This window comes from Betta splendens, chromosome 10 (genome assembly GCF_900634795.4).
Source record: "Betta splendens chromosome 10, fBetSpl5.4, whole genome shotgun sequence".
NCBI lineage: Eukaryota > Metazoa > Chordata > Actinopteri > Anabantiformes > Osphronemidae > Betta > Betta splendens.
Window position 1 is genome coordinate 13,632,334 of NC_040890.2, and position 12,424 is coordinate 13,644,757.

The 12,424-nt window shown below is 49.9% G+C and overlaps 2 protein-coding genes across 2 annotated transcripts in view; one reads left to right on the top strand and one right to left on the bottom strand.

The window, feature by feature from the left end:
• The first annotated feature begins 189 nt into the window (after positions 1–189).
• Positions 190–6,144, top strand: npas4a (neuronal PAS domain protein 4a). The gene is made up of 8 exons (XM_029164849.3): positions 190–794; positions 1,208–1,365; positions 1,474–1,576; positions 1,691–2,000; positions 2,099–2,208; positions 2,343–2,478; positions 2,572–4,343; positions 4,453–6,144. Exons 1-8 carry the CDS (start codon positions 620–622, stop codon positions 4,479–4,481), a joined length of 2,793 nt encoding a protein of 930 aa, XP_029020682.1. The 5' UTR covers positions 190–619; the 3' UTR covers positions 4,482–6,144.
• A 2,109-nt stretch (positions 6,145–8,253) lies between these two features.
• mrpl11 (mitochondrial ribosomal protein L11) overlaps positions 8,254–12,424 on the bottom strand; it is a 29,292-nt gene continuing 25,121 nt past the window's right edge. Inside the window, exons 4-6 of the mRNA XM_029165240.2 lie at positions 9,756–9,849; positions 9,272–9,431; positions 8,254–8,472 (exon numbers count right to left, since the gene is read on the bottom strand). Of these exons, the coding sequence (XP_029021073.1) occupies positions 8,358–8,472; positions 9,272–9,431; positions 9,756–9,849 (369 nt within the window). The 3' untranslated portion in view covers positions 8,254–8,357. The remainder of the gene's footprint in view (positions 8,473–9,271; positions 9,432–9,755; positions 9,850–12,424) is intronic.

Genomic DNA, 12,424 nt, shown 5'->3' on the forward strand with positions numbered 1-12,424 from the left:
CGGGCTTTTTGCGTCGCCGGAGCTCCCGATTTCAGGCCTACGTCATCACAGAGTAGAGGGAAGAGCTGACGTCGGAGAAGAGTCACCGAAAGGAGAGGGCACGGGCGAGGGAGGGGGAGAGTTTCACCAATGCGAACTCTGATATGAGACATAAATACCCCCCCTCCCTCCGTTTTACGTCGGTGTTGGTGCGTTGGGAGCCCCCCTACTCCGGCGGAGTCCCAGGCTATATAAGTGACTGGCGAGCAGAGTCCCTCAACCAGATTTACGGGTTCCGGACTTCTCTGCGAGAGACGGCTACCACAGCCGCCGATTCAGCTGCACTCCGAAAGGGGGACAGACGTCCAGCAGACGGCCAGCATCCGAGCTGGTCGCTGTGGCGGAGCTAACGCAGGCAGACGGCAACAGGAGAGGAGAAGGTTTGAAAGCCTTACTCTGGAACAAACAGCTGAGATGAAAGTCCAATAACGCGCGCCAGAGCTTTTCCACTCCCACAGCCCGTCCGTGAACGCGTCTCGGAGACGGGGCACTTCAGCCGAAGCAAGAAGCGACACTCCGCTCACAACTCTGCGTCTCGCGTCCGGAGAAATTTCGACACTTCACCCGACAACAGGCCACGATGTACCGCTCAACCAAAGGAGCGTCCAAGGCTCGACGGGACCAGATCAACGCCGAGATTCGGAACCTGAAGGACTTGTTGCCCATATCTGATGCAGATAAAGCGCGGCTCTCGTACCTGCACATCATGTCGCTCGCCTGCATGTACACCAGAAAATCCGTCTTTTTCACTCAAGGTAAGAAAGAATTTCCTCGACCTGTTGATGAATCTCTTGTAGCTCTGCTGCATAGGCGCATCGCAATCTCTCACAGTGGTGGAATCAACAAGTGGAATCAGTGTTGTAGCGTCACTGCAGATAATTGTCTTGTCAGATAATCAGGTTTTTGGAGAAGCTGTGGAGCTTTGTGTTATCGTTTAATCGATAAATCGACGTGAAAGCGCTTAGATAGAAACGTGTCGCTGTCCGCGGTCCTGAAATGCTTCAGCACCGTGGATCCCGGCGCATCTCTGTCCGTAGTGCTGAAACCCAATGCGGACACCGTTTTTCTCGCAGCGGGGATCAGATCTGCTGTGTTTATTCCGACAAGCTTCAGGTTTATTAACGTATTTGGCACATTTGTCTCCCGTTTCCTCCCACCTCGTCTCTAGGAGCGGGAACTAGTCTTGACGAGAGCGCACAGTTTCTGTCTTTTCACGAACTGTCGGAGTTGATGCAGTCGCTGCCGGGCTTTTTGATGCTGCTGACTGGGGAAGGGAAGCTCCTCTACCTGTCTGACAGCGTCTCCGAGTACCTCGGGCACTCCATGGTGGGTCCACACACATTTCATTCGGGGTTTTTTTTTTCGTGAAAGACACGTTTCTTCCCTGCATTAGGCTTCACACTTAACGCGTTTGTTTGTATTTGCCGTTTTCAGGTGGATCTCGTGGCACAGGGTGACAGCGTGTATGATATCGTCGACGCCGCAGACCACTTTGTCATGAGAAGCAACCTGTCAGCCTCGACATCACTGGAGATAGGTAAGACAAAGGAGGTTTGCTTTTATCTCACAAATCAGAAATGTTCCTCTACCTCTTCGACCAGATGTGATTTCTAACCCCCCCCCCCCCTCTCTCTTATTTGTGCTCGCACAGACCGTCTCTTCCGCTGCCGTTTCAACACCTCCAAGTCCGTGCGGAGGCAAAGTGCCGGGAACAAGCTGGTTCTGATCCGAGCTCGCTGCCTCCCTCCCCCCTGCACCCCGCCCGCCGCCGGGTCCTACTGGACCACCAACCCTGTCTGGGTGTGTTTCTGCTCCCCCCTGGAGCCCCACCCCACTCGCTCTGGGCCGGGGGCAGAGAGGGAGTCCACCTCCACCCCCGCTCTGGCTGAGGCCAATCTATTCCTGGCCTGCTTCCACTCCCAGCACAGCCGGGACATGAGGCTGCAGGCTGCTCAAGACAGGTGAGGTCACACCCTGACCCCCACCTGTGGATTCAGGGGTAACAGTTGAACTCACCCGTTCATTAAATAACAGCTTTCTTCCACACCCTCTCCTCCAGTGTGAACACCTACCTTGGCTTTGACGCGACGGCCTTACGCTCTCGCTCCTGGTACAGCCTCCTCCATCCCCAGGATCTGTCACATGCCTCCAGTCAGCACCGCAGCCTATGTAAGTCACACCGCTTACAACCATGCGTGCCCACACAATAGCACATATTGTGCCCACTGACACATCCACACACTGAGACACACTATGATGAATAATAGGATTACAAAACTGATGCCAACCTGTTCTGTGCCCAGTGAGAGAAGGAGGGGAGGGCCGAGCTGAAATGGTGGTGCGCGTGCAGGCTGGAGACCAGTCGTGGGTTTGGCTCTACATGGTTCTACAGCTACAGCCCGGAGAGATCCCCATCAGCAGCAGCAATTACATCATCAGGTATTTGGAGCCTTTTCAGTTTGGAGATGAGAACGAAGAGAATAAACGCAGCCGGGGACACAAAGCTAACTCTGCTGTCGCGTCCGTTTCCAGCGAGGCTGAAGCCTGGTCCGTGCGTCAGCAGCTCAGCTCGGAGCAGACGCAGCTGACCCTGGTTCTGGCTGGCGGCTCCCAGCAGGAGGGCCTGAGCCTCCAGTCCCCGGAGACCCTGTCCAGCCCAGACCAGGTCTTCACCCCCGGCAGCAGCGGCCTGTCCGGCCAGTCCTTCGACTTCAGCACCGCCGGCTGCAGCGTGGGCTCGTCCGACGAGCCGGGGAGCTCCGCCGCCGAGGCCATGCAGCTGGAGGGCGACCCCCGCTCCAGCATCTCCTCCCTGGAGGAGGAGAGCTTCTTTCAGCAGCATCCTACCGAAAGCCCCTCAGCCGCCTCCTCCCCCACTCCAGTCACCGTCGAGACAGTAGCAGACCTAGACTTTTTGACCCAGAACATTCTCCTTCCGCCCTCCTTCCAGCTGGACCCCCCTCTGCCCGCTCTGCCGCTGCCCCTCCCACCCGTGCCCACCTCGCAAGCTCAGCAGACCAAAGAGTTCGTCTGCACCCCCCCCTACACCCCACAGGTGGGTGGGGCCAGCTTCCCTTTTGGGGAGCCCCTCTTCAGCTTCGACCCCACTGGCACCACGACGCCCCCGCCCTCCGCGACAACCACCACCGCCACCACCTCCCTGGCCCCCTCGACCTCCTCCTCAGCCCCACCAACCACCGCCTCCAGCCCCGCCCCCCCCACCACCCTCTCCACCAAGCTTCCCCTCGCCCTGCCCACCCCGTCCACCGACCTCCTCTTCCCGGTTGAGACCTGCAGTGGCTCCTTCTACGAAAAACTGCCCCCGACGCCCGACAGCCCTGGAGACGGCGACTGCACAGTGATGACTCTGCCGGAGGTACGGGGCCCGCTGTACGTAGATGTACCACTGGGACCCCTTCAGTGTCCCCCCGAGGGCCTCCTCACCCCCGAGGCATCACCGGGCAAACAGCCCTGCCTCTCGTTCTTCTCCCAGGAAAGAGAGCGGGAGAAGGAGAGGGCAGAGATCTCCCTCCTAGCGCAGCACATCAGCTCACTGGCAGAGGGATTCTACCTGGATCCACTCTTGTCCAAACTCTCGCCACCCTCCATGTCACCGTCCTCCTCCCCTCCCTCCCCCTTCCTGTCTCCCGCCATGGAAACTGCTGAGATTGATTCAGTCCAAATGCTTAGGGAGTTTTATCCCATCAAAGCATGGAGAGGCCTGGACATCCCCATCTTCCTTGATGACGATGACTCTCTGTTTGAAGAGAGCATCCTAGAAACCCTCCTCCAAGACGACTTCGCTCCTCCCCGGTCCCCCCACCTCTCCACCCCCACCTCCCCTGTACCCAACCCCTCCAGCCCAACCTCTCCTCACAACCCAGTGTGCTGGCGCCAACCCTCCCAGTTTGAGGGAGTGGGCCACTTATGTAGCGTCCAATCGGCGCAATGTAACTCCACGGCCGGGCGCGGGGCGACTGCGGCCGCCGAGGCTGGGGCACCGGCGGAGGGGGAGGGGCCAGCGGAGGAAGCGATGGAGATCGAGGTGATGTCATCTCCTGTGTCTTCTTGCTCCTCCATCCCGGCTTCCCCTCCCCTCATACTCATTGCCTCCCCCAGTCCCACCACCTCCACGCCCAGCGCCTCGCCCACACCCGCCGTGTCTTGCACTCAGTCCCTCCTGGAGGAACTGGCCGTCCTGGAACCCATGTTTGGGGCAGGTGCCTCGATCGCCCCTGGCTTAGGGCAACAACCTGAGTTGTATCAACTCCAATGTCATCCATCGCCACAGTGCTTCCACAAAGGTAGGAATCCACCTCTTGTGAAGGCACTGCCCTTCACCTTTGTCAACTGAATTCAAACATTTTGAATTCACCACTAACAACTTCTTTCTCTCTCTCTTCTGTCTTTCAGATGGGAGTGGAAGTGTTCCTCCGTTCTAAAATAAGTCTGTGACTTACTTCATTAAGTATGGCATATTGTCATATTTTGTGGAGCCCCTTTTACTGAAAAGTAAAAAATTATTAAGTGTATAAATATACATAATGTATATACAACTTAAGGACTTCTACTCCTACATGTCTCCTAAGAACAAAGATTGGCTTTATATTTTTGTTCAGTCATTAATCTGTGTACTACTACAAAACTGGTGCAGCATTTGATGATGGTGCGACCACATGGACCCACAACTGACTGGGTTTTGAGGCCATGTGGCGTCTCTCTCAGCTTCTCTGTTAACACGAGCTTCAGACACGATCAGACAGAGGAGCTTCTCTGAACTTGTAAGCGCTGTTTAACTCGCAGACGCGCGTTTGTATTCACTCGTAGTGAAAATTCTGTTGTGAACTAAACAAAAAAAAGAAAAAAAAAGGACATGTTTTGCTATTTCAGTATGAAGATGAAGTATAGCACTTTGCCTGACATGCAGCAACGCAAACCCAAACCTCAAAAGTATTGATAGTCGAATGTTTACAATTTTTTGAGTTCTTAGGACGTACAAAAGAACAAACGGAAGAAATCCTCTGTCCGGGTTTGACAGCAGTGAGTCCTCATCGCCTTCAGCGCGGAAAATCGAAAAACACGAACACAATTCAGCTTAAAATCCGAGATACTTTGAGCTTTGAGTTTGCGGCTTCAAGACCTTTAACATTTCATCTTTACTCTCACCATCTACAATCTTGTGTATCAACGTGATGTGCAAACAAAAAAGAAAACCTGTGAAGAGATCCTGGCATGTGACGATCTCCAGAATGCTAAAAAGGTGTCCATTGCTTTGCAAGACGCAGCACCCGGCGAGAAATTGTCTGGTGTTTTACCAGAGCTCTGATCATGCCATCCATCCACTTCTACGTTGTACTGTACATTAGACTCTGAATGTGGGCTCTTCAGGTCCCTCCCGGCCTGAGGGCAAGCGGCTGGATATTCTTGCAGCATCAATATTTGCAATGCTGGCAGCTTATAGCGGCTCCTGTGTGCCTGAAACGGCCCCGACCTGCTGAACTCTGAACTCTTTATCACGTCCATTCAACGTGGACGGTTCCATCGTTGCTCCACTGGAGCGCGGTGCGGTGAGGCACAATTGACTATGTGAATGAGCGATTCTTCTTTTTTGAGAGGGGTTAGAATACAAATGTTTTATTTAAAAAAAATGAAAATAGGGATGGGGTGCTATTTCTATTCAGTTACTAAGCGACACGGGTTGAGAATGGTACTATTCCCATGGTGTCGACATGCTCACGTAGAGTTGTCTACGGTCAAGTAAAGGATTGATTCCTACGTTCTAGCTATTAAAGGCTAAGTTAATATACATGTGTAAAATTATATTATTGTACGTGTGATATTTGAACAAGATGTTAATACATATGCATTATGTCTGTTGATATAGGCATATGTTCTTTTCAGAAAGGTTGTACACATTTGTACATTTGTATGAAACTGTTATCGGTCTGTATATACGAGACAGATTTTTATTGCCCAAGATGGAATATATTCAAAACATCTTAATGCAGAATGGACATTGTGGACCAGTGTTCTATTGTGATGCTTATAAGTGTATTTGGTTGTCATACAAATGCATTTATAATAAAGTGCACTTACTGCTGCTGATGCACGCGTGTCGTCACAGTCAAGCCCCCCCAGTTCCTCCCTCGGCCTCATCATCATCCTCATCATCAGCATCATCCCACCGTCCCTGCCTCCTCTCCTCCCGCCCATACACTCTCCTCCATTTCTTCCCCTGGAGCGAGTTTCGCTCAGCAACAGCACTGACGCACACACATGACGAGACAGAATGAGACACTATCTGACTCAGACTGACGCACACGCTTGGCGTCGAGGATTTTGCATGAGGGTGTGCACACAGTCGGCTCCCCACTTATGATGATGCCCATAAACACACACACGCACTATAGTAGGCATATAACCCCCCCCTCTGCTCCTTACAAATCACTGTAGCCCACATTTACTTTATGTACCTGCGACTATCAGCGCTCGTTGTGGTGTAAGACTCCATATATAGGCATTCCTGCTTAAGAGCTCCGTCTATTCTCAGCTTCCATTCAGAGGGATCAGAGAGGGGAGGGCTGATGAGAGAGGGGAGACAAAGAAAGAGTAAAGGGAGGCTAAAATTAGAGGTACAGTAGAGGGATGTGGGACAAACTGGTGCTGTCGCCATAGAACGGGAGGGTGAACATCACCAAAAGTCACACATGAATAAAAACACAGGTTGGAGAAATCATGATAGGAAAAAAAGAGGATGGGCTAAAGGGAGCTGAGGCTTCTACTCCCATTTTTGCCAAGTCACTACCTGTTCTGCCAAATAGATATAATATAGATTTTAATTTATGTAGAGAGACAAAGCCTCAAACACTTTGCAGCTGAACATTTTGTTCCTGCACAAGCTGCTGCAGTGTCTGTGATGGAGCGAGGACGAGCCGTGCAGGAGAGACTGCGCAGCTGACTGCTGCCATCTTCTGGCATTCACGAGTACTGCAACTCCTCTCCTCAGCCACAGGGAAATTCAAGGGACCAATAAAACTACAAACATACACCAGTTAGGCATAACATGACCACCTGCCTAATGCTGAAGTGATGATGTAGTTTCTGTCACTATGAGCTCAGCAGCTGATGCTTTAGGTCTAAGTTTGGAGGAAGGGTCTTCCACAGATCTGCACTTTCCACAGATGCTCGATTGGATAAAAGACTTGGGGATTTCCGGTGCCAAATTAACACTTCAAACTGGTGTTTCTCATTTCTGAACCATTTTGCTTGGAGAAAGACAGCATTTTCTTGCTGAAGGAGGCCACAGCCATCTGGGAACACGGCTTCTATAGGCTGCAGCAAAGCATACACGGGAGGCATGTGTGCAACATCCACACGGATCAGTGGGCCCCGGCCTGCTGCTGTGCACCGCGGCTCCTTCCTCGGACCACTCTCGATAGATGCTAACCACTGGAGACTGGGAACACCCCACAAGAGCTGCCATTTCGAGTTCTGACCCAGTCGCCCAGCCATCACAATTTGTCCCTCGTCGAACTCACTCAGATCCTTATGGTGCCCATTTTCCCAGCTTCTAACACACTCCGAGGACAAAGTGTTCCCTCGCTGGCTAAGACATCCCACCCACAGGCAGCTGCCATGACGGAGAGATAATCAGTGTTACTCACATCACCTGGCAGTGCTCACACCGTTATGCCTGATCAGCGCATGCATGTACATATGGGCTCGTGACTATTGTTTGAAAAATATTTTTTCTGGTATCAACATCACGACACAGCAGATAAATAATTACAATAAAAACATGTATACACCAATAAATACACTTGTGTGATCAAGTTTGAATTCCAGTTAATGTCACTGCTGAATAATAAGTTATTACCCTACTCACGGTTCCTTTCGATTTGCACAGACCCATGTGACGAACCCTTTAGATCCCAGTTTGATAAGACGGGGGAAAATGTGCAGGAAACCATCTGCACAACCTGATAAAAGGCAAATTGCTTCCAGAAGTGTTAATAATAGATAATAACATAAAAGAGACTGAATGTACAAATCCTTCCAAGACAGAGCAATTACAGTTTCATTAGCTCGGCTCAGAGGAAATGAAACACCCAGGGTCATAAATATAAACTGATGTTTCTGTAAAATCTCAAATCATACGACAACCTGCTGTAGAGAAAGAGCTTCATATCAGAAGTAAATAAAGACAAAGGCAGAGACATCTGACTCTTTATTAAGATCTGACTCACAACATTAACAGTATGAATGTGACGCGTGTATAAAGTCATCATAAACAGGAATGAGGCTTCGGATCTGGGTGCTCATTTCTTCTTCCCCGCTGCTTCGGCTGCAGCGGCTGCCGCAGCTGCTGCCGCATCGGCTTTCAGCTTCTCCTCCCTCTGCTCCAGGAAGACTTTGTAGTCTTCAGCTGTGAGGCTGAGGATGAAGAAAGAAATATTAGATTCAGCTACCTTCAACTGGGAGAAAAATGAAACCTCCAGTAAAACATAAACACGCAGTTAGAAGATAAAAAAAAAAGGAGCGTGTTCTGTGCGTTCATACATCATTCAGTTCAACCGTGATTTATAATTTAATAAATCTGGACTACACGTCCCCCGTGGGGATGGAGCCTTATTCACGTGCAGAGATATCTACCCGACGGTGGCCACAATTTTAACACTAAACACCGGTTTCTGGCGCGTGGGGGGGGGGGGGGGGGGTCTGGGTAAAGTACAAGATGATTAACTGAAGTAGGAGCAGAAGTGGCAAGTTGAGGGAATACAGTTGTGCTCGAATGCCGAATTCAAACAACACGTTTTTGTGCATTTCATAAATGTTAAATATCCGGTGGATGAGAATCGCAGGTGGATATTGAGATGCAAAACGCCTCGGAGCCGAGCCGGGCCGGGCCGAGCCTCGGCACGCCTGGAAAATCTAAAGCAATTTGCTAAAAAGCGACAGCGTCTCAGCGACGCTTACATTTACTCAGGGTGGATTTGGTGTCGCATTTCCATTCGATACACAAGCGCTGCATATGTATGTACTCACAAAAGAGTCATCAAACTCCTGAATGTCTTTGTAAGAGCCACACTTCACTTATATATATGAATAACAGGCTTGCTGTGTATTATTATGTGCATGTCTATATATTGAACCAGACTCTTGGCTGAGATTTTAGAGTTTTGTTGGTTTTTGAGGTCTCTGTTCTTCACATTTTTACAGAACCGGGACTCACTCATTGACGACCTGGATGCCCAGCGACCGGGCCGAGCCCACGATGGACTTGACGACGCCCTCCAGCGAGTAGTTCCTGATCCGGAAGCACTCGTCCTGCGCCTTCACCTGTGCGATCTCGTACACCGCCTTCACCGACACCATCCCCGCCGTCTCGTGGCCTGAACGCGCAACGGAGAGAACACGGGGGGGGGGGTGAAAATTTCAGCAACATAAGAGGACAAAGTGAGGGCTCCTGCGCGTGACTGCTGGTATTAGGAGTCAATGGATGAACTGAGGCTGGCGATAGCTGGGAGCATGAAAGCTAGAAATCCATAATTCCCTTTCTTAACACACAACCTTTGCCACTTCCTTCCTTTACTGCAGTTCTCCCACATGTCATGAATATAACATCAAAGGGCGCGGAGTCCACGGAGAGCACGCGTTTCCATTACAGGGAAGGGCTCAGCGGGTGAAAACTGCAGCGGGCAGAGAGCACGTCTCACCTGTCTTGCTGGCCCCTTTCTCGATGCCCGCCGCCTGTTTGAGGAAGTACGACACGGTGGGCTTGCCGATCTTCAGCTCGTACGTCCTGTCGGGCTGAGGAGACGGGAGCAAAGCGGACGTTACACGGCAATGAAGAAGGCTTTCATTGGAATTTGAAGAAGACACGTTCACTTAGAGGAAGAGATGAGTGAATAAACATTTCCACAATCACTTGCTCATGCGTTCAGCACACCATTCACCGGACGCCACGGGGAACAGGAGGCCCTTGATTTTGGGCAGAGCTCATAATTTGCAGCCGATCGTCTGAAAAGACAACAGTCTCCAGCAGAGGCTGCTGCTGCTGCGGGCGCTTCACTAATTAAGCTAAAGTTAAGCTTCATCCCAGACGACTTAGAAATGAGAGCTTTGCCACAGGCCTTAAACATGCGCCTCATAACTGTATGGTTTCATCCTTAAAGACTGGGGTGAAGGCTGCACTCTGTGGGCCAAACGTCACGGTGCTCACAAATATCTATTTTATTTTGAAATGAGGAAAATCTAAGACGCACACCACTCGTTTCCTGACTACACATCACGTCATCTCGAGCCATTTAAACCTGGTTTAAAGCGTTAAAGCATTTAAAGTGTATGGTTACGAAGCTGTACCTTCACCAGTCACAGTCCAAAGGCTGATTTGAAGTGGCAGGGACTGAACTTTGATGGAGAAAGTTCGGTCGATTTTATTTCACTGTCATTCATCCGTTTTTCATTTAATTCATTCAATGCCTCTAACGACTAAAGTTGAATGTCAAGAGGATAAAACTCAAGTGTGTGAACAATAAAACCTCGTTTTTACGTCACAGCTTCAGATAAAAACATGCTTTATTACATGTGTCATTTACTGCAGCCTTTGTCTGAGACTCTTTACAGTTTAAAACAGACTCTCACCAAAATCAAAGCATTATCATAACTTGGGTGTATGATTCACAGTACTGAGGACGAATCTCCCCTTAAAAAGTTAAAAGCAGATTTGTGCCTTAAGCCCCAAAGGTGAGGCTACATGATTAAAGCTACAGCGAACACATATCGACTGCTCACCGGTCTTTCTTAGGGTCTTTAATGAAGCTGCGAGCCTTAGACTTTATGGAGGGAACGTATTAAAGCCCAAGTCTCTGCATGAAGAGATCTGGCTTTCTTCTTTTATCTGTGTGTCAAAACTTTGCAGGATCTTTTTTTTATTGTTTTTTTTCAAATCTAAAGCAAATCTCTGGCGAACAACCCTTAGCGTCTTTAGCCTTCTTTGAAGCTAAAAGAGGCTAAAACACTGTACAGGAAATGTAGGATGGACAACTGTAAAAACAACATTAACATTAAGTGATGGACACGCTTTACGCATCATAAACAAACACACAGACGACGGTCGCTCTATTTGGTCTGAATCCTGCACGTTCAGCTCCAGCCTGGTTCGTTTCGCCCTTTCCATCCTCCCCTCAGGACCAAAATAAAAATAACCTCTTCGGCCTCGCTGTGTTATTCAGAGCCATTTCTTTACATTCAGATTCATTCCCTTGCTGGCGACTTCTATTAAATCAAGCTTGACACACAGATCCGGTCAATGAATCATTCAGAGAAAGTTTACATTACATCGCAGGTTATCGGTCACATAAACGGAGGAAAACATAAACCCAACCATGAACTGTGGGCTGAGCCGAGACGATAGGACGCAGCAGGCTGTTTGTCATCGGCCTTATCTAAAGCTAGTGACCTTTCCACAGGGGGAGCAGAATTTTTCTCCATCTGCGAGAAAAGCTGTTGGTTGTAAAGGTCTGATGTCGTTGTTGTTTCCCCTTTTAAACGATGACACAGACATTTACCGCAGCAGTTGTTTTCTGACGGCCGAGATGAAAAGGCAACAAACGCGCAGAGAGAAAGAGACGACGGGAGCAGGAACCTTTTCTAGAACGGTTTAAGGAGCCGTTTCATCTTATCTGCGCTTAGAGATTATCTTAAGACTGGAAAATCAGACAAACAGTCTCCAGAAACTCAGCATAAAGCAGGTCCTGCAGGCTCTGATGTATAGATATTGGTGTATTAGCAATTATGGGATGTTGAACCACTACAGTTGGAACATGCCGCCATTTGCCTCTCATGAATGAGAAGAAAGCTGGTGTCTTCCTCACATCTGAACACCATCATCAGACCAAACTCACTGACTGCTCCAACGCATGCTTGTAAACTGCTAGTCTTGTTGCGCGTCTGTTTGGGTATGGATCAAGCAAATCATGACGATAACCCTAGCTGATGAGGCGCTAGCAGGCAGATTTTGAAAGTCTGGACAGAGCCAGAGCCATTTCCCATGTTTCCAGTCTTTATGCTAATCTGAATGCCTTGCAGCCTCAGCTCATTACACAGACATTACGTCTTCTCATCCAACTCTTCACAGGAGAGCGAGCGGATCTCCCAAAATGTCAGGCTGCTCCTTTAAAGTGAGTTGAAAGTGACGTGCTCCGAGCGACGGACGTGCTCCAGGTGGAAACCTGCTGGGGCGCACTCTTGTCTCTGCTGCGTGCACATATTAAACACTATACAGAGCTTATAATACAGCACGAGGTGCACAAAGCAAGCGCGACACCAGAACCACCAGCAGATGGGGGCGATGGGCAGGACGGAGGCCCCGGCACCACGCAGA